The sequence below is a fragment of the Leopardus geoffroyi genome, chromosome C2 (assembly GCF_018350155.1).
Source record: "Leopardus geoffroyi isolate Oge1 chromosome C2, O.geoffroyi_Oge1_pat1.0, whole genome shotgun sequence".
Classification (NCBI taxonomy): Eukaryota; Metazoa; Chordata; class Mammalia; order Carnivora; family Felidae; genus Leopardus; species Leopardus geoffroyi.
The window spans coordinates 107,003,710-107,030,586 of record NC_059333.1 but is presented as its reverse complement, the minus strand read 5'-3'; the positions used below and the strand labels follow the sequence as shown (position 1 = coordinate 107,030,586).

At 43.4% G+C, this 26,877-nt stretch overlaps 1 protein-coding gene across 2 annotated transcripts; it reads right to left on the bottom strand.

Annotated features, from left to right (window-relative positions):
- Positions 1-12,577: 12,577 nt before the first annotated feature.
- On the bottom strand, positions 12,578-23,008 carry SHOX2 (short stature homeobox 2). 2 transcript variants are annotated; one of them, XM_045503149.1, is made up of 5 exons: positions 22,462-23,008; positions 19,330-19,538; positions 16,825-16,882; positions 16,429-16,517; positions 12,578-14,857 (listed from the first exon to the last, which is right to left on the bottom strand). In XM_045503149.1, the coding sequence occupies exons 1-5, from the start codon at positions 22,811-22,813 to the stop codon at positions 14,564-14,566; spliced, it is 1,002 nt and encodes a 333-aa protein (XP_045359105.1). In that variant the 5' UTR covers positions 22,814-23,008; the 3' UTR covers positions 12,578-14,563. The 2 variants fall into 2 exon arrangements, with proteins under 2 accessions (XP_045359105.1, XP_045359106.1); XM_045503150.1 differs by having other exon boundaries at positions 12,578-14,821; positions 22,462-23,006.
- Between the last annotated feature and the right edge of the window lie 3,869 nt (positions 23,009-26,877).

Below are 26,877 nucleotides of genomic sequence, written 5' to 3'. Positions count from 1 at the left end.
TTTAAAACAGAAAATTCTAACCTTGATTTGAGAATAAGTAGCTTTGAATGTATTTCCAAAATTAATATTCTACATTGTGGATCTAACAGAAAAAAATGTAAAATTTCTATTTAGTAATTAAAAACAAAACAAGACATCATAGCTTTTATTCAGCCAGTGAATCTCCAACTACAGAATTTCAAATTATAAAGAAGCAGTATTCCCAATACCAGTCATCACTGAGCAACAAAAGAGTGGTAAATATTCAAAAATAAATGTTTTCCATCCTCTGGAAAAAATATGAATATTAGTGACGCCTGACAAGAATGGCCTTTGCTCTGTTTAACATTTAATCAAGTAGTTAATATTAAAACTGGAGACAGAAAAGATGTGTTGAAAGCAGTTACTTGTATATTGAGATTTGGAGAAAACTACATGTGGTTTCCATTGTCCCATAGCCAACATTTTGGAATTTCTTACAGAATGATATATTTACATTTCTCAAAACTGAAAAAGTCTGCCTTCTTATTGAAGTTTACCATATGTCAAAACACTTCAAAAGCTAAATATTTTATATAAAGAAGGAGAAACTGACTAATCTATAATGTATATAAGATTAACCAAAGGAAATTTGAGAATGTCAAAAGCAGTGTTCTAGCTGTCAGTTAATTAATACTTGAGTAATCCTTGATAAATCGTAACCAATGTTTTCATTTATGTGATTCTATCAAATATGTTCGTTATATTCTCATACAGTTTATTAATTCAGTAACTTATGTGTAAAAGTTAATAAGATATCTGTAACATTACATTTTAACCAACACAACGGTACTCAATACAAGATCTTCATATTTATTCAATTAACTGAACTCTATCAGTAAACACAATGACCTCAGGGCCTAACTCATAAAAAATGCATTATTTACATGGAATCTTCTTGAATGTGATTCAAAAACTAATTATAAAGCAAACTTTTCTCAGTTTATGTACATAGCAATTACCCCCAAACCCTTAAAAGCAAATGTTATTAAGCTCCGCTCACCTACATCAATAAGATGATGGAAGCATCAAAAACTTCAATCTTTATCCAAAGGCTGCACGAGTCGACTTAGTGTACATGCACAGACACTTCCCTGTTCTGTAAGGCATGCTGTTGCAAGCGTAATATCCATTTACCATATGGTAAAGATGGGGAACTTTAAAATGCACCTAGAAAAAAAAAAAAAACCAAACAGCTAATGACAAAGAGCAGGTAAGTGAATACTTCAAACCTCAAAACATATACCAATCATCAAGTCTGAATAACATCTCTCCCAGGATATGAACAAAAATGACTAACACAGATTTTATTGCTTGCATCTTTTAAATCATAACAACTGAAAAGATTATATATAGATCTAATCCAAGTGAACCTAGGGTCACAAAGTGTTACTACTGGAAGAATAATTGTATCAGATGCCTAACTAATAAGTATTTTATCAAGACTTGGCAAATAAAAGTTGAGAAAGGAAATTCTAAAAGGTGACAGAATCATGGACAATAATAATGGAGACTTATAAAACACATTCCGTGCTTGATAAAGCAGTTGACTTCTTGAGAGAACTGTAAAATTATCAGGAAAAGGAGAGCAGATGTTACACATTTGGACTTTGTAAAGCATTTGATGCACTGTTTCATGAAAAGTGACTTGAAAAATTAGTCCAAATTGGCTTGGATCTGATCAGTGTCACACAGATTGAAAACTGCTTGAAAATCAGTAAACAAAAGATCATAACAAATGGCCATATATCCATTTGGGGTAGGGATCAGCCACTGGAATTGGTGTTAAATCTGGTCTTAGTTAATGCTCTTATGAACAGTTTTTTTTTTTAAATAAACAACTTTAATAGAATTTTCAAGTGCTGCTGCTGCATTGAAAGACAATGCTTACAAAAGAGAGAACTGAAAATAATAAAGTTATAAAGAAAATATTTCAATACTCAGGAGATAATGTGAACTTCAGCATGTAAAAATTCACTCCGGGAAGTAAGATGTGACTATCAGAAGATGATACTGATTTTTTTAACATCGATACCAGAACTTCCAGATCCAAGTAAATCTTGTCCTTCAAAGTTGTCACCCTGAGAAACCAAACACTCAGTCCAGCAATATTGTCACTGTTCAAAATGTTTTCGGGAATTCACCTTTGAAATTGCCTTAAGCAAATCAGTGCCGGTAAACTTCACTGCCCTATGAGCCATGTAAGAAAAGGTGTCATCACAAAACAGTCATGCTTAATTTTTCCTACCTTTCATTTGTAATAAAAATTTATATTCCCCACCTTTATCATCAAATTTAATGCCAAACAGCCTTTGGCTAGTTCCAAATATTAAAACCACCCTCAGAGAACTAAGATTTGTCTCCAGTAAAATTATCTGAAAGAATATACCATAGACATATTTTTCCACAGGGTTGTTCATTCTACCAACACTTAATCTGCTATATGTCTGTCACCTTACTGTATGACTCTGGAGAAGCTCCAAAAAGTAAGTAACAATTCGTGCCCTCAAGGCACTCACATTCAAATTGGACAGAGTGGTGGAGACCAAGGCCTGGTTAGAGAGGGATGCAAAAACTCTCTACCTGTTCCCTGAGATGCTAGCCTCACAATCACATAAATAATTACACTACACGAAACTCTGGTAGCTATATGCTCAAAATTCTATGAGAGTACAAAGTGGATCTGGAGAGGGATGTTCTAGCAGAAACCCAAGTTGGACACCAGCACAATATGCAGGAACTAGTGGAAGCCCAGTGAGAGCACAGGGTAGGTGGTGGAGCAGCCTCAGATGAGGCAGAAAAAAACAGTAAAAGGTTAGATTAAATGTCATACTCAAGAATCTAAATTGAATTCTCTAGGCAGTTTGGAGCTCCCAAAAAATAAGTTAGGGAGTCACATGATCTGATCTTGATTAAGCTCCACTCACCATGATTAGGGGCCATGATATGACAAATGGTTGTGAGAAGAGTGAGGCTAGAGTCTCAGGGAACAGGTAGAGAGTTTTTGCATCCCTCTCTAATCAGGCCTTGGTCTCCACCAGTCTGTCCAAACTGCCTTATCAAGGTCACCATTGACCTGTATAACCATCAATTCTCAGTCTCACTCCCTCTCCATTGATACACTTTTTGCACTGGGCTTCTAAGACACTGGGCTTTCTTGGTTTTCTTCCTACCTTGTTGGGAGTTTATCCTCAGTCTCCACTTGCTGATTTCTACTCTTCTCTCCAGCCTCTTAATAATGGAGGACTCTAGGGCTCAATCTTTGATTCTCTTCTTTTTACTTGGTTTTTGGTGATTACATCCAGACTCATGACTTTAAGCGCATTCTTAGAGAAAGAAAACTTCTCCCCCAAGTAGTGAAGAGCTAGAAATAACCCAAATGCCCAACAGTGTAAAATCAGATGCATACATTGGTGTACAAACTCAATGGAATATTACACAGCAGTCAAATGAATTACGGTGACCTGCAACAATATGAGTGAATCTTAACAGAGAAGAATAAAAAGCAAGTACAGGAAGGTAAAGGTATACAATTTGTAGCCACACATATGAAGAAGGGACAATTCAGAGGAGGTAAATGGAGACAAAATGCCTAATTTGGACATATTACAAGGGCATCAGTAAACAACTTGTATAAGCCACAAAAGAAAATCAGAAGGAGGAAATGAAGAAAAAGAAAAGGAGGGGGAAAAAGCTGTGAATAAATTAAAGAAGGTAAACATTTCTCCTAACATGTATTATATACTACATATGGAGTACCGCCAAGTATTGTCTTTTTAAGAAGGAAATTTAAGTCTCAGCCTGTGCATTTCCTGAATGCACACCCCAGGAGGACGTGCCCTGACACCAGGTGCTGCCAGCTTCCTCGTGCAAAAGCATACTTCTCTCCTCCCAGCTCAGCAGATTGTACCAAGACGCCCCACCTCCCCTGACCATCTGTATCTTCCTCTCTACCTCCCTTTAACTATCAGTGCCAGGCCCACACTAGATGCTCAAATATTTATTGAACACTTTGAACTTTGACTGTAATTGGGCTTTTCTCATTAAGATTTGAAAGAATGTTTAAGGAGGAATTGTTAGTTATGCAGGTAGGTAGGTAGGTAGTTTCCTATTTTTAAACGTTTTACTGGGACATGAGAAACTAATATTTTCTGTGAAGCAAACAGAAGCATCCCAAATTATTCCAAGGCTTATTCTTCACTAAAGCAGCTGTTAAAACATATGATAAACGGATATCACAGGGTTTGGTGAGTAAAGGTCTCCTAAGTTTAGCCAACTTACCTCTTTTCCTTTAGTCTTTCTAGCACTTACAACTTGCCCTCCATCCCATCCCCATCCTATGTCAACCATACCCTTCTCTCCCTTTCAATTACCTTCAACGATGTCAGACTCTGAGGGGAAATCAGAAAAAAGACAGTCTGACAAGTGAACGTAGAAAGGGGGAAAGAGTCCAAGGCACATAGTAGGTTTTTATTAAGTATCTGTTGAGTGAATAAATAAATGAGTTATGTGTGGCTAGAATTCTAGAATGAATAACTTGGAGGAGAGGAGGAGAATAGAAGGATGAGCTGGAAGAGGTGAGAAGTTGCTCAGGATAAAAACATGAATGTTTCCCATAGAGTGAGTAGAGAAAGAAAACTTCTCCCCCAAGCAGTGAAGAGCTAGTGAGGATACAGTCATAGGAATTGACACTATTTGGGAGAATTTTCTCCCTGTTCTGTAGCCTACGTTTCAGTCAGTCAAAGAGCATAACCAAGCTTCTTTATTTATTCAGCATACTTACCTGCTGTGTATCTCATTCTGTACCCAAAGAGATTGGATGGAAAATATGAGGGTGGTGGGGCACGCAGCAGGTAGAGTAAGTGGAACAAGACTGAATCCACTTCATTGCTCCGCTAACCTCAGAAGCTATCATGTTATCCAGCAATGTCTGACCCGGCTTGATTCCACGGACAGCTCTCTGGTGAGGATCATTCACGGCATGAAAGATAGAATCAGTTCTGTGCCCAGATCCACTGCTTTGTCACTGATAACACTGTACACATTCCAGAAATGACTCTCCCCCAGCCTGTCAGGACCCATCTACTCTAATTCTTCGCCCTGATTTTGGAAAACTACAAAAAGGACCAATTACCCTCTGAGTTAGTCACAGCCTCATTTGTACTCAATGAGAAATCACACACACAGGCACACAACTCCTCCAACAGCACAACGGGTGCTGACTATTAACCCAGATCAATAGTCTCAACAGAAAAGGTCAAAGGTCCAATGGGCTCTGGGAACCCCAGACCACATTACTCTCCACCTTGACCAACTTGACAGACAAGCTCAAATTGCTCAGGCTGTTCCCTTTCAGTGCATTAGCAAACAACTTCAGAGCTTGAAACTAGTAGTTCCTTTCTCTACATTGAATACTATATATATATATATATATATATATATATATATATATATATATATAAAGTAAATAATAACAAACAGAAGATGATGAAGGAGAATAAAGCAAGGCAAAGATTTTCATTGCTGACTAACTTTTCATACAGGAATACACAATTTTGCAGACTGCCTCTAGAGGGGGAGTCTGCTGGATGGCATATGAAGATCTGTGTGCCTGAGTGAGAGCATACTCTAGGGTATGGCAAAGCATCCCAGCCCTGAGCTTTGGGGACTCTTGCTATTGAGCTCAAAAGGCCTCCAGCATTAAAACTTGACCAGAGGCTCTTTTACATACAAGCAGCTCCTGTATTTGCTTCCTATAACTGTAAGAATACATTTCCACAAACTTAATGGCTTAAGACTACACAAACTTAAGCGCCTAGGTGGCTCAGTTGGTTAAGTGTCTGACTTGCGCTCAGGTCATGATCCCAAGGTTCATGGGTTCGAGCCCCACGTTTGGCTCCATGCGGACCGCCCACCGTCTGGAGCCTGCTTTGGATTCTGTGTGTGTCTCTCTCTGCCCCTCCCCCACTTGTGCTATGTCTCTCTCTCTCTCTCTCTCTCTCTCTCAAAAAAATTAATAAACATTAAAAAAAAAAAGACAACACAAACCGGTTATCTTAACAGTTCTATAGGTTAGAAGCCCAAAGCAGATTTCACTGGCCTAAAATCAAGATGTTTACAGGGCTGCATTTGCTCTGCAGCAAATTCCTTTTCTTGCCTTTCCCAACTTCTAGAGGCTACCTGCATTCCTTGCCTCCTCCATCTTCAAAAACAGCAACATTGCATCTCTTACCATTCTTCCTTAGTCCCATCTCTCTGAGTCTCTGCTCTGGCCTCCCACTTCCACTTCTAAAAAACTCTTTGAATTACAATGGGCCCACTTGAATAGTCCAGAATGATCTCCCTATTTTATTTATTTTACTTTAAAAAATGTTTTTAATGTTTATTTATTTTTGAGAGAAAGACAGAGCATGAATGGGAGAGGGGCAGAGAGAGACAGAGACACAGAATCCGAAGCAGACTCCAAACTCTGAGCTGTCAGCACAGAGCCAGACTCAGGGCTCAAACTCACCAGGCGAGAGATCACTACCTGAGCTGGTGTCAGAGGTTTAATTGAGCCATCCAGGAGCGACCCAGGATAATCTCCTATTTTAAAGTCAGCTGATTAGCAACCTTAATTCCACTGGAACCTTAACTTCCCTTAGCCATATAACCTAACATATTTACATGTTACAGGGACTAGGATGTGGACATTTTGGAGGGTTTTTTTGTTTTTTTTGTTTGTTTGTTTGTTTTGTTTTGTTTTTCCTGGCTATCACACTTCCCTGTTACTCCCTGGGCAATTGGAGGACCAGGACCAGTGTCTCTTTCCAAGCCTTCCTTTGATGGCTAGTTCCACCTAATTTCACATGTCCAAAAAGTTTTGGAAGGAGGTTTAGACCTAAAACTCCCCCAGAGAAGGTCCTGGGCCCTTTTAAATGAGCATTAGGCAAGATTAAGTTTTAAGGGAAACTATTGAAGCCTTAAAAGAAACACAACTGCCGACAAGTGAGAATTTCAGTAAATAAATACATTGACCACAAGACAGGTAATTACATTTTAAACCACTGATGCCAATAAATGTAATAGAAAACACAATGTAGTGTAAGTACTGAAAATTTGAATAGGTTGATAGGCTTTTCAAATAATTTTTAAGGGTAGTTTATTTTCTTCTTCCTTAGCACGGAAGCATAAAAAATGTGCTCAATAAGTAAGCAAACGGAAGAACAATCAATCTAATATCAAAGTGACTAGAGAGTTAATGCCAGGTCTCGATTTGTATGCTGACATTCCGGAATATAAAGGACCGAAGGTCAGAGAATCTGGGTAATCTCTGTATTAGGAACGCCCTTGAGTTGTCAGGGAGAAAGAACTTTTTCCATGCTATACAAAAGGGCAGATCTAAAGTTATAGTCCTTCAAAAATTCTATCTAAAAAAGTTTTGCAAGATTTGAAATAAAGTTTCATTTTAAACTCCAGGCCACACAATATATACACACATACTCAATATCCATTCATATCGAGGAATTGAGATAAACATGCACACCACCTCCCAGTATTTTCCAAAACAGTTTCTAAGCACAGAGAGGCAAATTCCAAATCTTCTCTATGTTATAATAATTTGAAAGGCAGATAATAGAAGTATAGAGGAGAAGTACATTTGTAGAAACCTACTGTCTTCCAGTCACTTTACCCATCTTATTTTATTTGATCCTCACAACCTGCAAGGTGTGTGGTATAGGACACAGGTTATAGGAACCTCAGAAATTATCTGAAACTTCACATCTAATTAATTGGTGATAAAATTGAGATTTGAACTCAGGGAAGTCTGCCTCTAAAGATTAGTCATATACCACACCACACTGACTCTGTCATTACACTGAAGATGTGTAAAAAGTGTTCTGAGCTCTTAATAGATATTATATAAAATATGAGGCAAGTATAAGTGATGTATCTAAATTTAGGCATTGGAAAGAAGTCTGTCTTCTTTTAATCTGCTACGAGGACTCAATTGTCCATTTTACAGTTACAATCCTTGTAACAATGATTCAACATTCCTTCCTTTGTATTGTATGTGTTTTCAAACTGGTATTAAAGATTGTTGGTCAGCAGCCTTTGAGTCTTTTGGCATTTTACTGCTAATTGTCTGCAAACTTGAACAGCCTAAGAAAATGCAGATGGTCCTGTGGAACACAAATCACGGTTACACATGGTATGCATTTAATTCTAACGGAGTGTGTTTCTTAACCTCTGGGTGTCGCTCCACCATTCCTTTATAAGGCTACTCATATCCAAGAAAAATTCTGTTTCTAACAACAGGACAACAGGCCCCACATGTGTTGTGGGCCATTCAGATACATACAATGTGTCTGAATGCCTTTAAGCAAGTAGGTGTAGCACATGTTTCCTAGCACTATCATATGTATTTATAAACTGCGTCCCCCTAGATGGTAAGCCCCTTGAGGGCAAGTGTCATGCCTTATATTTCACCTTATGAGCTGTACATGGCAGATTAGCAATTCTATCTGTCATGTATACAGCACGGTGCCAGCTATAAATTGCTCTTATGGGTGAGACCCCTAACTACACTGTGACATTTGCTACATCTTCCAGATGAGGCTGGATAGAGAGAGACTAACCAATTACCTAGAATCAAAACGAATAGGTAATGTTTTCCCCTGGCCCACAACAGAAAAGTATTCATTCCTTGTCTTGCTCTACTTTATTTTTTTCTTCTAAGATTTTATTGCAAGAATTAATGCCTATTGATATTTTTATTAAGATAAATATCACATATTGCTTATATATACATGTGCAAGGGACTGTTCATAGGGCCTTACAAATACTAACTCATCTAATCCTCCTAGCACCCCATGAAATAGATGCTATTTTTATTCCCATTTTACAGATGACGACACTGAGGCACAGACAGATTCATTTATCCAAACTCACAAACAAAATGGCTAAATGGCAGCAGTGAGGTTTGAATCCAGAAAGTCTGGCTCCAGAGTCTGTGCCCTTAATTTATTCTGCACTATTCTGCCTGAATAAGAATCTACACAGCTCCTTGCTCAGGACATGTGAGTGGTTGTTCAACAAGGTGGGGAAATGTGTGTTTACTCCTCCCTATGTGATTTATTTGATTATATTCTAAAACCTTTCTTCATGCCAATAGAACTCCATGTAAGTACTATACTAAATTTTCCTGTACTGAAGGCATATGCGATGGTTACCTTGACTGACACATAAAATACCCAAAACAAAATACCCCAAGACTAGAGGATTTTTTGTTCTATGAATTAAAGACATGAAAGGATTGCCTAGGCATCAGAAGTGTTATAAGCTCACATCTGTAAGTCTTTCTTGGAGATTTCCATATTTCTTATACAGGAATGTTCCCTGTCTGAAATATTTCAGTGTTCACTCTATAGCTGAGTTTGAAAATTCTCTAATCCTTTTTAATTTTTAATTCTCAATTACTTTTTCAACACACGTAGGACAAGCACTTGCCGTAATATGATGTTTAACACTTTTTATGTTTTTCTTTCAGTCAGCTTGAAAACATGCTAGTAAACATGCAAACATATTGTAAAGGTTTGAAATTCGGGGTGTGTATACATATATCAACAGGAGTTATGAATTATGTATATTCTGAGCCTATATAAATTAGATTTTGAAGAACAAGCATCACAGTACTCAGGCAGGTCATAATAAGAGATTCCATGTGAAATGTAAAAACTACCTTGAATAAATTATCCATAAGTTAACACTCTCATTATAATGACATATTTATTATTTCTGGGTTTGTGATGTTCCTTTAATGCACTCTGACTGACTGTTGTAATGGCACTTCAAGAAACCATTTCAGATTCCCCCCCCCACCATGAAATTTAGCACAACTTTATTTACATTTGAACTAAAATAATTTAAAATAATGTAATGTTAAAACCAATCACCTACTTCCCAACGTAGAATACCATTTCCTTCTGCCCAGAAACATCTAATTAAAGCAGGATATAACTTTAGTAATTATTTTCACACAGAATGTCTCTAAAATTAATGTCGATTGTAAGACTAAAAATTGGGAGACTGACAATCAAAACAATCTTAAATGCTTTGTTTATGTGATGCAAAGGAGTGATCCTTTAATTCTTGCACACACATTAAACTGATTTCACAGACTTTCTGTGCTGGTGTTTAACATAGTCAAGTGCTTGAGGTTACACAGAATAAACAATCTTGAGATCTTATTGCAAATGTTTGCAATTTATGATGTAAACCGATTTGTGAAAAAATAACAGGATCCATGTCACTGAAGCCAAAAAGGCATTTTTCAGAAATCAAAATAGTTCCGAAATTTGAGCATTGCATTATACTAAAGTATTACCATCTGAAGATCTACAAAGTTCGAAGTCTGGGGAAAAACTCAAACTAGATATTTATCATTTCAGCTTCAAGCAAAGGCCTCCGATTTTACCGACCCTCTTGTATCCTAAATTCCTCAACACTAATGATATCTTGAATAATCTCTCTTAACTGCGTTTTCCCCAATCAGGGATTTTGTAGCCTGGGAAGGTTTTGCACATCTTGGTGTGAAAGATCTGGGGGGTGGCGGGGGAGGGAGTGGCAAAATGTTTATTATTTATTAGGATTATCGAATTTCTACCAAAACAACGTGCAGGTTGGGCCTCATCTGAATTTAAAGCGAAGACTTCGGGCGCCTTCTCAAAGAGGCTCTGGAAACCCTGAGTTTGGAACTTCGCGTTCACACACCCAGGCGCCTGCCGGAGAGTTTGAGCCGCGGCGTGGGTGGAAAGCGGGCCCAGCTTGAGCGTGAGTGGGAGGCTGGGCCCGAGGGACGCGGCCCGGACTCGCCAGGAAAGGCAGCCTGGGCCCTTGCAGAGTCTTGGGGGGGCGAACACCCTTGACGCTTGGGTCCCGCAGGCCGCGCCCAAGCTCAAGTACCGCCGACCGGGCCAAGGAACTTTGGCCCTTCTCGCTGGCCTGGCCGCCTCCGCGAGCTCCTAGCCTTCCCCACTCCCGCCGGGCCGGGCCCCCGCGGGGCTCGGCGCCCAGCCCACCCCTCTCCTGCCGCCGGCAACGTTCGGGTCCGACCTAGGCCGCGCTGCCGCGCCCGCATCCTGGTGCCCCGGGCCTCGCCTGCCTGGGCCCAGACGCACCCCCCCCCCCTTTGACCCCAGGCTCCCCCAGAGCTCGGCTGCGGGGACGGGCTGGGCTTCGCGTCCGCCGCACGGCCGGCTTGACCCGGGACGGAGCCGCTAACCACCCCCGGCTCCAAGTTCTCCCGTGACCTCCGACCTCCCTTGGGGTGCCCGAAGAAATGTCCGAACCCGCGTCGGAGGCTGCAGTAGGGCTGGGGCTGGGAGCCTGCGTGTTCCGACCCCCGGCCCCTGGCGCGGACGGGAGCTCGCCGGAGGCCACTGGGCGAGGGCGGGCGGCTAGGCGCGGCCGTTGCAAGTGCACCCCGCCCCTAGGCAGATGTTTATTATGAGATCTGAGGTCAGCCAGGAGAGCTGTCAACTTGTCAACTAGGAGACTTGCGAGGCCTGGAAGCGGAATACGGCCCAAGTGCTGGTCAGTGGTCTTTAAAAGCTACAAAGATAAATATAAAGTTATCACCCAAGGAACAGCTTTGAGTGCGAGCTCAGCCCGGGAGAAGGCCGAGTAGGGACGACGGGAGCACCACTGGAACTCGCGGGACTTTGTCCAAGGGGTGGGGGGTCTCCACTACGCGTCCTCCGGGCCAAAGGGGCCCCCAAGGGACCCTCGGGACACCCTCGATCTTCGCGGAGGATGCCCCCCATCCCAATAGCCCGTGCTGGAAGGGATGGTCCTGTCCGCGGCCTGACCAGGCCTGCGTCTTCACAGTCTCTACGCTAAATAGGCAGCGCTTTCGGGTTTTACTAGTGAGACTTCTTCCGGGAGGAGGGGGCTGGGAGAGGTAGGAGGGAGGGGGGGGATCCTGGGTATTCTAAGGACTCTGGGACCTGGCTTTTCCTGAACTGGGTCCTTGCTTCTACCTTTTCCTAAATTAAACCAACGAAAAATCTGCCTGGGCCAAAGCGCTAAACTGGAGAGGAGGTGGCCCTCCCTGGAGCCCCGTTCCCTTCACGGCTTTTACCCTACTCCCAAACCTTCATCACTTGCTTGGGGAGGGTCAGCGACCTGGGGTCGAGTGTCTGTTGTGCCACAGTTAACCCAGGTGGATTTCGCACCGCGTGATCCCGCTTCCCTTTCTCCCCAAAATGTTCCCCGAAAAACTACAAGGGTGAAATTAAATTACAAGGGTGAAATTAAATAGAAGAATGAGAGTTTGTCTTGGGGAGTCTATTCTATATTATTTTACATACTATCTGCTCCTTTATTGATTTGGTGTAAAATCAATTCTGTTTCTATTCTGGGTGGATATAAAAAAAAAGGGGGGGGTGCGCTCAGCGCTTTCGAGAGTCACCATTCTCATCGCCTCTTAATAGCGGCACGTAGAAGCAGAGGCAAGCGCTTTTCTAAGTTGATGTGTTCGAGAGATAGATACGCATTAATCAAAAAAGGAAGAAGGAAAGACTATCCCGGATAGTTTAATAGTAACAGGAACAAAGATGACGCGAACCCCATCAAATGAAACAATACTATTTTCATTCAATTGATCGGCAAAGTGTCTTCAATTAATAACTTGGCACTTATTTAAAAGGTTTAACAGAGGTGAAACCAAAACATTTTGTACCAACAACACATCATGAAATAACAGCATCTTCTTTTGTTTAAAATAACTTAATACACTAGAAAAAATATGGCAAATATAAATAACTTTGTTTTCATGGAGAACAAATAGTTACAAAGCTCAACCGCATACCAAAGTTCAGTTAAAAGAGCTTTTCCTCTTTCTTGTAAATTAGAAAAAAACAAAAACACAACTAAGGAGGCTTTCTAGTGATTGGGATACAGATTGCTTAGTCCAGGGTATCCCAGTTTAAATAGCTACATGAATTGAAACAAACAAACAAAATTACTTGAATATACACCTTTGTGAGATAAAATGCAAATGTTGAAAGTCAACCATCAGTTCACACATTATAGCCAAAATAAACTTTGTTCGTGTGTATCAACATATTTTACACAAACCTACTGCTTGTATCTAGTTGGGTGTTATTTAAGGTGAGTGTGACAGGATAGAGAGGTGGGAAATAAAGCAAGGTTCTCAAACAGGACGTCAGGAAATCAGCAGGAGGGAATACAAGAAAGGAGGGAGGGGGGACTAACACTGATTGAGCGCCTACTGTGTGCTAGGAGCCGTGGGAGGCGCTGTACCTTTTTTATTTCATTTGGTCTTCTTTTCATTTTCCTTTCCCCACATTTTCTGCCCGCCTCCGTCTTCTTGGGACAGAGTGTAAATTTTTCTCCCTTCCGACCTTTTTCTTTTGTCCGACAGGATCAAAGACGGGGCAAAAAATATAGATTTGAGATATATCAATTTCCAGATGCTTTTGGTATTGTTTTTCATACTGAAGATGAAAATGGAGTAAGTGCATGTGAGTAAAGCAGGGAGCGGGGAGACACCATCAGTGGAATACAAGTAACATGCAAAACCGGAATTTACTGTCAGCAGTCTGGACAGTGCTGCCACAATAATTTCTCAGATAAATCATTGTCTGTGGTAACATTTTTTGTATTAATATCATCTTTTTCCCTCTCCTCGCTTTGTATACTGTCTTCCCTCTTCTTACTCTTCCATACGTGGTGGTTTTTAACTCAAAGCATCTGATTCAACGTAAAAGGAGGCCCGCCTCTCTTATCAAATTTCTTGTATTAAAGTGAACTTCGCAGAAAAAGGTCAGTTTCAAAACCTGTGAACTTCCCAGCTGCGCACTTTTTTAACCTTAGTTCTTTAAATAAGTATACCTCTTCCTTCTGTTTTGCCTTTTCAGCCCATTAAAAAAAAACATACACTTTAAGTTGGTACCCCCCCTCCCCATTCTCTCGAGATTCGTCCGGGTTATTTTTCCATATTTTTTAAATGTATAAAATACTTTAATTTTTAAAATTTGTTTTTGTTCCTTGATTCTTTCTCCAATTTCAGCTTCTGCCAAATAGCAATAAGTTCCCCTTTTCTTTTTTTCTCTCTGGTTTGTCTTTTCTACTTTTTTTTTTTTTTTTTTTTTTTGCTCTTTTTATTAACAGGATTTTTATTTCTACTCAAGAATCCATCGTTGCAGCTTTGCCTTGAGCCACACTCCGCTGTCCTAGCGTTCCCTTGTTCAGTCTCTCTCCAGACTTTCCGAAAACTTGCCCCTACGAAGCCGAATTCTATGCCCTTGGGTAAGTGAATGGTCAGGAGCAACGGAGCTGCTGCGCCTAGTGGGATCGAGGGTCCCGCGCGGAGTCTCGCCCTCCAAGTCCAGGTTGTGGAGGGGGGCAAAGGGCGATCAGCGGGGCGGGAAGAGGGTAGGTTCCGGAGATCCGTGGGGGATAAACGGAAAAGCAGCGAGGCGCGGAGGGTGTGCAGGGTGCACGCCGCGCTGAACGCGCGACGTTGGCGCTGGCGTTGGCGTCACAGACCCAGGGCGGCAGCATGCTTTTTGGCTTTCAGTCTGAGATCGGCGATGCTGGAGTTCTTGCTGGTGGTCTTGGCGGCGGCGGCGGCAGCCACCACGGAGGCGGCGGAGGCTGAGTCAGCGGCCAGCGTGGCCAGCGGCAGTCCGAAGGGCGGCGCCGGGAACATCATGTAGGGCGCGTGCGCGGCCAGGTGCGGGTGCAGGTGGTGGTGCGCGTGCGCCACGGCGCTGTCCAGCTGCAGCTGCGCCTGAACCTGAAAGGACAAGGGCGTCACGTTGCAATGACTATCCTAGGGTGACAACAGAATAGAAACAGAGCATTAACGGCGTCCAGCTTGGCGAGGGGGAAGACTGGGGCTAGGGACAGGAAAGGGGCGTTTGGCTGACCTCCTCAGTCTGTTACTGAATCTGGGATATTCCGGTGCGCCAGAGTCTCTGCAACTCGCTCAGCGCCTTATCTCCCTGGGCCCTGAGGGACTTCTATCTGCAGGAATGTGGCCGCTCCTCTCAGGAGCTGGGCCCATCAGAGGGCAACCTTGCTATCGTGTTAATAGCCCTCCTCAAAATTAGAAAGGTAATTTGGAAAGGCTCTCGATGCCATCATACATCCCTTACCCCACTAAAGCACTAACAAGTAACCAAGTGCTAACAAGCAAACTGTAAAACTTTTCCTTGTTACTTAGGGAAATTAATTCATCTTCATAACAACTGGCACAATTGTTAGTACTTCCAACATTTACTGCTGTAACAATCAGCCTTGTTATAATGCAGCTCTTGTTAAAATGCAGATTCTGATTCAGACGGTCTGCGTTGGGACCTGAGATTCTGCCTTTCTAACTGCCTCCCTGGTGGTGCTGGTGCTGCAGGCCTGCACATCACTTTATGAGTAGTAAGGGTCTCCTTTTAAGATCCCACTCTCTCTTTCTCCAATCATTCTCCTTGCTTCAAAAGCCTAGCATCAGGATGCTAGAGTCCTGTGGTGCCAAGAGAGCTAAGATCTCCCTAACACTAACCGTCAATACATGGGTAAGCCCAGGTGTCTCCCCAGTCTAGGGGAGACTGCCAGCTGAGAGCTAGGGTGCTACCAACTGAGAGCTAATTCACGACTTCACAGCCATACCAAGCAGGGGTCCTGGCTAAGGATGGGCAAGGTCAGGCACTGGTTGGGTAAGGCTTGCGCCCTTAGGCTTGAAGAGCAGGGGTGTTTAGAGCACTGGGATTTCCCAGGATTAAATCTTTGCTGCAGGCTGTCCTTTTAAAATGTAGTCTTAAAGGTTTCTTTATACCTAAGAAAGGGATTGCAGAGGCAGGGCATCCCTGGGAAGACCAAGGCTTCCCTCTCTACTAGAGATGAAGCTTTGTTTGCAGAGGCACCTTTAAAAAATCAAGTCTGAGTTGGAAGTACTTTTATTTATTTACTCTTCTTCTGCCAGACACATTTAATGTGACTAAGGGGTAAGAAATACCTAGAAAAATATTTAGAAAGTTGCCTTAGAAAACACCTGAGGACTTACCTCTGTATTGGATCTGACAAAATCTTAATCAAAAGGCTTTTCCTTTCTCTCCCCAAGTGCAATCTTTAGTGCATTTTTAAAGGACCGGTTGCTGGCCTCAGGCCCCTGCAGGTTTCCCATGAGGACAGAAAGGACTAGACACGTAGGCCCTTGACATTGTATAGGTTTTTTTTTTTTTTTTTTTTTTTTTTTTTAAAGGGGAGTGAATCCACTATATCATCTCAAAATTATTCTTCAACTGCATGGACACCAACATTGGGACTCAGAGAGAAGGTATATTCAACAATTCAAGCAAACATCCGGGTCTTTTTACAGTTAAAAACAGGTTGAAAGCGGGCTATACTTGCCTGCTGAAATGGCATCCTTAAAGCACCTACGTTGACATAAGGTGCAACTCTACAAGCTTCAAACTGGCTGGCAGCCCCTATGAGAACACCTATTTAAAAAATGGGGAACAAAACACAATAATATGAGGTTAATATTTCCAGCACTGTTTTCCAGGGTTCCAAATGATACTAAGACAGAACTAATTCCTCTGGAACTGGACAGTTATCTTCCTACACTGCTGCCATAATTAAAATAAATGTAATTTACTCCCAAACTTTAGGACTTTCATTAACTGCCTTCAGAGCAGATTTTTAAATAAATACCATGATTTTATTTTAGAAGTTTCTTTCTGACTTTGTATAATGATATTACCCAATTCTCTTTTTACTGAGAATGATTTTCTTTGAGAAGCATACCTTTATGGAGTTGATTTTCTTGTTTTCTGCATTTAGCTCTTCGATTCTGAAACCAAACCTACAAGTTGGAAAAACAAAATAAAGCCTGGATGTTACGAACTCCAACATTTTCTTTTAATTACCAGAGTACAATGACAAAAGAATAGTGTTTTAGGCAAGGATTGAGAGATACAGCAAGCAATATTTGAATTATAAAAAACACTCTCAATTTCCAAAGTCAAATAATGCAAGTAAACAGCAAAAAATAGATTTCATAGACTTTTGCAAGATAAATTGTTTCTTGATAAATTACTATTAGTCCTGGTTTCATCTTTCTGCATTACAGAGTCCCCAAGGCCTAAAACTCTCCCTGATACCTGATACCAAAGTGATAATGGGTTTAGATGTTTGCCCAGTAAGACCTGAGAAGAATGTGCTCATTAATAGCCTGTAATATTAATTAGCTTCATCTTCAAGAAAAACCAAACACCAAAGCAAATAGTGACTCTGGGTTTGTTTTTTTTTTGTTTTTTTTTTGGTTTTTTTTTTTGGTTTTGGGGGGAGGAAGATAAGAGTGGGGGAAGAGGTAATTAGTGTCATAAAAGCCTCACTACAAAGAAGTTTAGAATTTCTCTGTTCCTCTGTGCAGCAGAGTGTAACACAGTTGCAGCATAATTGTGCTATTGTCATGATAATCTAATTTGCTTCTATAGAAAAAGCAGTTAGGGTAGCAGAGATGCATCCAGAAAATAACTCTAAAATTTAAATAAAAGTATGAAAAAATAAAGACCAGCAATAAAGTTCACTTCTTATGAGAAAAAAAAAAAAAAGAACAACATGCTGTGAAAAGGGGATGGGGTATGAATCAAGTAACTCCTGGATACTGTCTTCTCCCAGAGATCACCTTCTTAAATAAACTTGCCAACTTTTAAAGGCAGTATGACAGATTTTAAAAAATTCATATAAACCTTGCTTTTACACTCCAGTCATACAGCATTATGTTCCAATAATACAGCATATTGACTGATTCACAAATTAAGGTTTGAAAAAAAAACTATAAAAGAAAAATAGTGCTTCAGAGATTTTTCTTGTTTTTGAAAGCCGTGTCATAGTCAATGTAAATCTTCAAAAATTCCCCTGCCATTTAGTGTAATAGAAGGGTAGATTTCATGCCAGGGTGGCATCCTTTGTGTAACTCACATGCCCTGAGGCTTCTTGCCTCTTTTTTCCCCTAGAAGAGTTGGAACTGCGATACTAATGCTCATAACTGTAATAATTATCATCATGTCTTTAAGGGGTTGCTGAGTCTCTAGAGATTTCAGTACACACAGCAAAGCAGGAGAGGCTTAAAAAAGAAGAGCAGAGCCTTCTATTGACGGCTGTGATGACCAAGGCAGCCTATTATTACTTTTCCCCTTCAACGTGACTGCTCTGTTTTTGTCCTGATCCTATTACAAGATGCGGGGAAGCCCCATAAGAATTGCATAGTTTGCTGCAGATGGTGGTCTCTGCGCCCAGAGACCCTGGGAGTATCTGTTACAGTGATACTTTGTAACAGCTGCAGATGTTCAGGCCTAAAACTGCTCCATGTGTTCAAACAAATAATGACCATCATTTTCTCCTAGTTTATTATTTGAGCGGAAATACATTCTGAAACATTTAAATGTTTTCTCCATAAAACTAGAAGGATATGCATGCATGTATGTACATAATTTTCCACCTTGAATGCCCCCAAAGCCTATTGCCATTATATTCACCCCCACAAACCAGTAAAGAAAACCTGCTCCAACCCTAACTCCATCACGTTAAGGCACTTGTTGGGTGTTGGACTTTGGGAATGCCAATATTAAGATATGTGAATTGTTTTAAAATCAAGTTTCTGTAGGTTCAGGTTTGCTGTCAGGTTAAGTGAAGGAACAAAGAGTGACCAAAATGCATTTACTGCTTTACTGTTTTACACACAGTTTGAGATCGACTGCTAACGGCAAACTGTAAATTTCCGCACTTAACAGTTGCTAATTTTCTTTATAGTCTGTACATCTATAAACCTAATTGGCATATCCGCTTGGCAACCCTAGACCCCGGAGCAGAACCTCAAGGAAAACCAACTCAGGCGAACAAAATATTCGTTGTAACTTTTAAGGCATCCAGAAGATAAAACGCTTTCTGTGGGATTTTTTTTTTAAGGCTTATAAAAGTAGGCCCATTAGGATTAAACCACATTAAAGGCATCGTGAGGCGAGGGGGGTGGGGGTGTGGTTTATAGAAACTCTGGGAGCAAGCCCAGCACAGCTTTCTTCTGCTGGGAACATATGTTGGGATTGGGGGCGGGGGGGTAGGTCATAATACAAAGATTTACTTTGGAAAATAGGACCTCTAGTAAAGACCATCCTTTTCCTTCTCACCTCACTCCAGGTTCTTGAACCCGCTGCGCCCTCGCTGTATGTCCCCCAAGCGGCCTCTCCTCCACGCGTGCCCCTCCTCCACTCCCCGGGCCCTGCCTTGACCTCCTCACAGCTTAGGTACCTGCACTCGGGCTTCGGACAGCCCCAGCCGTTGGCTCAGTTCCTCGCGCATGAAAGCGTCCGGGTAGTGGGTCTCATCAAAAAGCCTCTCCAGTTCGTTGAGTTGTTCCAGAGTAAAATTGGTCCGACTTCGCCTCTGCTTGATTTTGGTCTGGCCTTCGTCCTCCATCCCTTTCGCATCCTCTTTGCGATCCTTCAGCTCTGGGGACACTGGAGGGGGCACCACAAGTAGGGCCACGCGAATGTCCACGTGCGCACACAGAAACACACACACACACACACACACACACACACACACACACACGGACAAAAACAACACGGCAAATCCCGTTACCAGATTTGTCTCCAAAAGGATGGAGGATCCTGCCCCCTCCTGGAGTTCTGTCCACTGTCTCACCCTGCCCCGAGGAAGAGGAATCTGGAGACGTGAAAGATCAACTCTGGGCGGCCGCCCTTCCTCAGCTATTCACCCACACAACCCTCCGCAACTGTAGCCTACTCACCTCCTCACTGTGCACTCCACCGTCCCCTGCCCTCCCCCCGCGAACGCCAAATGCATTCCACTCACCCTCTCTAGCACTCACACTCTGCCAAGCACACCAGAAATCAAGAGCGCCGCACCCGGCCAGGCACAGAACCCGGTCAGGGCAGAAGGGCGCGGCGAGGCCATGCACTGGCCTCTCACCGGCTATTCCCAGAGCGCTGGGGCATTTTCAGGCCAGCTCTGGCCTCCGCTGGCTCTGTTTCTCTCAAACTTGCTGCTCTAATTTGGGAACAATTGGGCCCAAGGGTCGCGGCGGCAGAACAAGACCCGGGTGCTGTGCGGCACAGGGAGCCGCATCTCCTGGCTTTCGGTGCTGGCCCAGGGTACGAGCCCAACCCTGCTGACAGCCCACGGGTGGCCAGGCAGTCTCTATCCCCCACGCCAGACACGGGACGCCTGACAAGAGGCGCCCACGCCATGTTGGCGGCCTGAAGGGCTCGCCGCCCACGCCAGGCCAAAAGGCAAGAGGCGGAGAACCAGCCTCCGGTGGCGCGCGAAACAGACCGCTGCCTCTGTTCTCTCCTTCTCTCTCCCCATTGGAAAGACAGACTCGACCCTAAACGCTTAAACCCACAGAGATCAACAGGTTCAAGCGGAACATTCGTGATCCTTGGTTTCTATTGGTTGCTCAAAGCCTTTTCATGCATCCAGCAGCTCGGTTGTTTAATAAAATATGCATTTTTCTGCTCTGGGTTTGCACACACCCGTTGCTACTTTATACTGTCCTTCCTTCTCCCTTTAAAAACAGGAGCTCTGCGAACGTGAGCATACAGAGGGAGATTTTATATATATATATACACACATATATATGAGAGTAAGGGCCAGTGATCAGGAAAGCCCATATCAACATAAACTGCCCTCTGGAACCTTCATGCTCTGCGCCTGAGTCGGAACCTTGGGTTTTTAAGGTGTCAAAGCTGAGTTTGGATAGTCGAGGCTGTTTGTAGTTCTTCCTAGCCCAGAATCCCGATCAGCATGGGTGTTAAAAATCATTTCTGGAAGAGCCGGCCTGCAGAAAAATTAATACTTGTCCTGAGCTTGGAAATCAACAATTCCAGGACTATGTCTGCCCGGGTTGTGACCCTAATCGCACGATGCCACATGCTGGTGTACCCAGGACCTGGAGCTGCGGACTCAGGCAGGGGAGCCTGCATTGGGCCACCCGACAACGGTGCTATACTTTTCAAATTTAGGAGGACCTGCTGCCTGGTCTGGGGGAAGAAGGAGCCTCTAGATCCTAGCCCAGTCTAGCATTCTAGCTACGGTAATTTTAGGTGTTGCCCGCATTTCTTGTTCTCAGAGTTCGTTTTATGGACATTTGTCCTTCCACTGGGGAGGAAGCGGGTAACATTATAGTAAACATTAGGGGCCAAGTTAATAAGAAAATATTTCTACTGATATTGTAATGAAATTTAAACACGAAAAACACCCTTCAGATTCTGCCAAAGGGGTGAGAAGGCTTTGTCTATTTCGTGTTATCCACAGTGGATGGATGCCTCTCAAACTTTTGGAGCTTCAAAGAGAAAGATGTCCACATTTCCAGTTGATTAATAGACTTAATATAATCTCGATTTCGCCCCCAAATTTCCATTTATTGGCCTAAACAGGAACAGACCGTGTTATAAACAACTTAATTGCTTGCTTAAATATGTGATTCTACGCATGTCACATATTTTCTTAATTGGAAAAATATGGCAGCACACCAGTTACTGCAGGCACCGAGTGCCAAATTAATTTTATTGTTGAATTCTTTTGAATTGGTACAGGACGCTCCACCATTTAGATAAAGCCATTTCCTAACACTTGGTTGGCACGGAAGGATTCCCTCCCCCCCTCCCCCCCACATGAAACCAGAGATGATTCGAAACAGTAATGCAATTGTGTAAATACCGAAAAACCAATCCCCAAAAAAGGGAGCCTAAAGCGTCTCCCGAGAGAAACAGCCTAGCCTGGACCTTAGCCTGCCTCGGCCTCGTTCAATCGTAACAGCTCAAAGAGAATGGGAAGTTTTGACCTCCAGGATCCGAGGATCCAGGATCTTCGTGGAGTTCGAGTGGATCTTAGCCGTGGCCCGAAACCCGGGGGTGACCCCAGGGTGAAATCTCCCTCCCTCTCTCTCTCTCTCTCTCTTTCCTCTCTTTTTCTTTCTTTCTCAGGCCTAGGAAAGGGGCTCCCGCAAACTCGGCGCTAGATGCTAACCAGAATCCTGCCGCCTGGCCCAGCTGCTGTCAGCACCCCTGCGGCAGCCGGGCCCACCGAACTTCCCCATCCGCCCGCGGGCCGTCTGGGTTGCGGGCCCATCCTCTGGCTGGTGAAATGCGCTTCAGTGGAATGGGAATAGCGAGAGCATCCGAGAAGGGCGCGCGCAAACCCCACGCCCCCCCTCTTCACACACACTCGGACCCCACCCACGACCGTGCACACCACCGGACTCCCACCCCTCCATCATCACTCTAGCTTCCAAAGCTGGGGTCCAAGGGCCCGTTCCGCGTCCCGCCCCTCTCCCCGCTGGGCCTCGGGGTCCTCTCCCGCCCGAGAGGAGTCAGGAAGGCGGGAAGGGGAACCGCGGCTGGGGGGTTAGGCCGTTACCCTCGGTGAGCCGCGGGCTGCCCGGCTCCCTGCTTCTCTCAGCGGCGCCCATGTCCAGCTCCCGGACGGGAGAGCGCCCTCCTCCAGCTCCTCCGCCTGCTCCTCCTCCTCCTCCTGCACCTCCTCCGCCTCCTCCGCCTCCGCCTCCGCCTCCTCCTCCGCCGCCGCCTCCGCCGGCCGCCCGGACTGCCGGGCTGCTGCGGTCGTCGCGGCCGGGATCGGTGCAGCCCGTCGGCTCCTTGGTCCCGCGCAGCGGCCCGCTCTCCAGCACCTCCCGGTACGTGATCGCCTCCTTCTTCTCCTTCACTTTCTGGTCAAAAGACTTAGAGACGAACGCCGTAAGTTCTTCCATCGCCGCCGATGCCGGTCAGCTCCGCGCTCAACCTCTCCCAGCCGAGCCCCGCTCTTTTTTTCCTTCTTCTTTTTTTACTGCCCCAGCCCCCCCAATAATAACACATCAATGGGGCAGGGGGTGGGGGAGGAGCTGGAGGAGGAGGAAGAAAAAGAAGAAGAAGAAGAAGAAGAAGAAGAAGAAGAAGAAGAAGAAGAAGAAAAAGAAGAGAAGAAAGAAGAAAGAGGAGAAGTAGGAGAAAAAGAAGTAAGAAGAGGAGGAGGAGGAGGAGGAGGAGGAGGAGGAGGAGGAGGAGGAGGAAGAGGGAAGGGGCGGGGGCCGCCGGAGGGAAATGGGAACTGATGCTTCCCTGCCGGAGCGCGCTTGTTCAATGTTAAGATCTTTGACAATTCTTCCTGCGGAGAGTTCAGATCTGATAGCAATGCTGCGCTTGAAGTCTCACTATTTATACTTCGCAAAGGCGGCCCCTTGTTCTGAGTAAATTACCTCCCCTTCGCAACTCGGAGGGAGCCCCTTCCTGGGGAAGCACCCGCACCACTACCTGGGGGTGGGTGGGAGATTGGGGGTTGGGAGGGAGGGAGAAAGAGGGAGAGATTGAGAGAGAGAGAGAGAGAGAGAGAGAGAGAGAGAGAGAGAGAGAGAGAGATTGAGATTGATTGAGGCTGGAGTCCAGGCAGGCTGGAGCTGGAGTGGGAGGGCAGTGAAGGGGACGGGAGGGGGCGGGAAGAAGAGGCCGGTCCCAGGCCGTCCGGGTTTTCAGATGGCCTCGGCCGCCTGTGCTCTTGGCCATTAATCCAGGGTTGACGAGAATCCTTAATTAATTTAATTAGGCGTGGATTTTGCGTTGGTGTCACGATTCAGTTAAACACTGGGGAGCTGGACCTACTCCGCCGGGGCGTGGCCAAGAGGAAACTGACAAGTGCGCGGCTGCTGGAGTCAGTCGGGTACCCGGACTCCGCAACCGACCCTACAACCTCTCACGGCGTCAGGGTGCAGCGCAACTGCTCCGCCCCGCTTTGCAGCCGGGCTTCCTTGACCAGCGTTAGGCGCCGGGCACCCCAGTTCCGTATCCTGACTCTGTGTCCCAATCCTACACCCCCGCTCCTCACCCACCCTCCCACCCACACAGTCCGGCAACCTGCGTTCACAAGCTTGCTCAGAGTCAGGGTCGTCTACAGCGTCCCAGACCCGCGCGGCTCCCTTTAGGGGCTTCCCGGCCTGCAGCGAGAGCTGAGCCTGGATCTTTACTAAGCTTCCTGCCCCGGGGAGTTTGTGATTCACCCCACTACTCGCATCTTAGAGCCCTAGCCGACACCTCTACGGACAAACCCAACTCGGGCCAGCCTATTTAACACGTTTCCTGAGCAGCTGTTCCCTGACAGATTTCATTTTAAAGTGTTTCCTTAGCGCCTGGTCAAGGACAGTTTGACTTCGTTCTCTCTTTGAGGTCTCAGGATCCTGATCCCTTCTCCCTTACAACTCCCTGCAGCCGGACCCTTCCCACAATGAACTACAGGAGTTCTTCTTTAGCATCCCCAGAAACATTAAAAATCAACAGTAATTTCCTAATTTTGAAAAGCAAATGATTGTCCCTCTTGGGAGTTCGAAAAAAAATCACGTTGCTTAACCCCCCCCCCCATCTAATTTTATTTATCGTGGACTATTCAAAAAGAGAGGTTCACTGGGAGAAAGGTCTCTCTCTCTCTCTCTCTCTCTCTCTCTCTGTCAAAGCTACAACTTAAAATTCTATTCCTGGACTATTTTCACCGAATTAGTTTGTTATGTGGAAGGAACATCTATATTACTGAGTCATTTGTCTATATTGTGCAGGACAAAGCTTGCTATGAGTAATGTGGCTATATATATATATATATATATATATATATATATATATATATATATCACAAGAATATTTAAATACGGAAAGTTGTAATTACTTGAGTGCATAAACAAATACATCTCTTCAAGCGTGGCTGGGGGACATTTTCAAGTAGTATGAATATTAGTGCAGGTTTTCTTCTGATGTTAAAGGTAACCTGTTCATCTTCTTGGATCTGATACTCTCAGTAAAAATAAAAGCAATTACAGAACTTTGATATGTATAGTTCTGCCCATCAGTTAAGTTGTGAACACAAAGTTAACAGATAATTTGAGAACTATAGTCAAAGCAACCTGAATCATTTGTAAAAAGAGAACACAGTTATAATGTAATATATTAGCAGTTCTAGAACATATACACATAGAGTATCTTTGTCATACTATACTACTCCTTAGATTAAAATGTTCACATTTAGTGAATTTAAGGAAAATGGAAATCATACTTCTTAGAAATGTTACTTTTCCTTTTTTTCTCTTGAATTCTGAAGTTATCTTTTGTTCTTCTTAAAACATTTATTGCTGCTTTTAGGAGAAATAATTAAGATCTTTAAGTTTCCAATAGCAATACTCTTTAGGTATTAAGGAATTATGAATGCTTGCATTTATTGTATCACACTACAAAAGGGACTCAAATACGTTTTCCAAAGTTATGTGAATTTAGAAATATTTTACATTTAGTCTTGGTTTACTATTTATAACCACTTTAATTCTGATATTGTCAGAGGGGAATAACCATAAAACTTTAATCCTTTATGAAAATCCGTTTTTAAGGTTTTTTAGCAGAATGACCAGTAATGGGGTCAGCTAAATGGATGTCTTGCTCAAATGGCTCTGAAACTGAGGTGTTAAAAACGTATTCGCAAACAGCCCCAACATAACCACTACTAGAAGTCTGGCAAGGGATTAGGAAACTCAGTAGTTACTTTTTAAATTCCATCTACTGAGGTTGAGGGAAAACGACCATTTTAAAGGTAAACAGGGAATGCTCAGACACCAAATAGATTTTCCCATAGATTTTGCTGGCATATTGACTCCTTGTATATGTTTAGGAATAGTGGTGTTGATACCAGATGGAGCTATGAGAAATCTGCTGTGTCTCATCACAGATCCCCACTGGCCCAAGGGAAGTTTAGTTAAACAACAACGACAAGGTTTTAAATCATATACTAATAAATGTTCATGAAGTTTAATTATGTTGTTTCATTAGATGAACATATTTTCTGGAGACAGGATATTTCAAAATATTGTTTTGGTAAAAAACATTGAATAAAGTTCAGTTGACAGCCTGCAGACAGATACACAGGTTCCAATAAAATTCAGGACCCCAAGGGTCTGCCCAGCTCTTGAATTGTTTAAAATAAACATGTAATGTAGTAAAGTTTTAAAACGGCTTCTCAAAACTGGTTAGTTAAGGTACAGTCATTTATGAGAAATATATTCGTGAAAGTGGTTTTCACCCTCTCAAATCGTCAGCGGAAAACTGTAGCTTCGCTATCTATCAGTTGTTATAAGTTTGTTCTCGTGGTCGACCAAGGCCAAGAGTTTATTCACTTTCTTAGCGTTTATTACAGATAAATGATGTAGTGTGAGTTACAGAAAATGTTGAATCGCTGTAATTTCCATTCGTTTAAATAACAATAAAACCCGATATACACTTAATTTCTTTCGGAAGAAACCTCCTCTCCCTGCCTCGGGCAGCCTTCTCCCATTCCTCCACTAACCAGTTAACTTTAATGTGAGAAACTAATTTGCACCCAACCTGTGAATGCCTTCACCTTCAGGTAGAAGAAACACTGATTTTAATGCATTTTTGCAAATAAATCATTACAGTTTAATCACACACGACTCCACACAGACACACACCCATGATTTATTATCGTTAGGCTAGTTTCCTCCTCCCCCAGCGTGAGATAACCAATTTTGCTACGTGTGGTGTCTTAAACATTAACTTCCTACGATGCAGATTTGTTTACTGATTATCTAAGACGATAACGACGATTACTAAGGCAATAACACTCTTCCGTCTCCACCTTTATTGCTTTTGGGAGGAAGAAAATCAAATAAGCGAGCACGCAAACCCAACACCAAACAAAAAATTGGCGGCGTGACAATCTACTCCCTCGGCACTCCTCTAACTCCTGGTAGCCTCCATCGATGCACTCGAAAGCTCGGCTGACGCTGCCTGG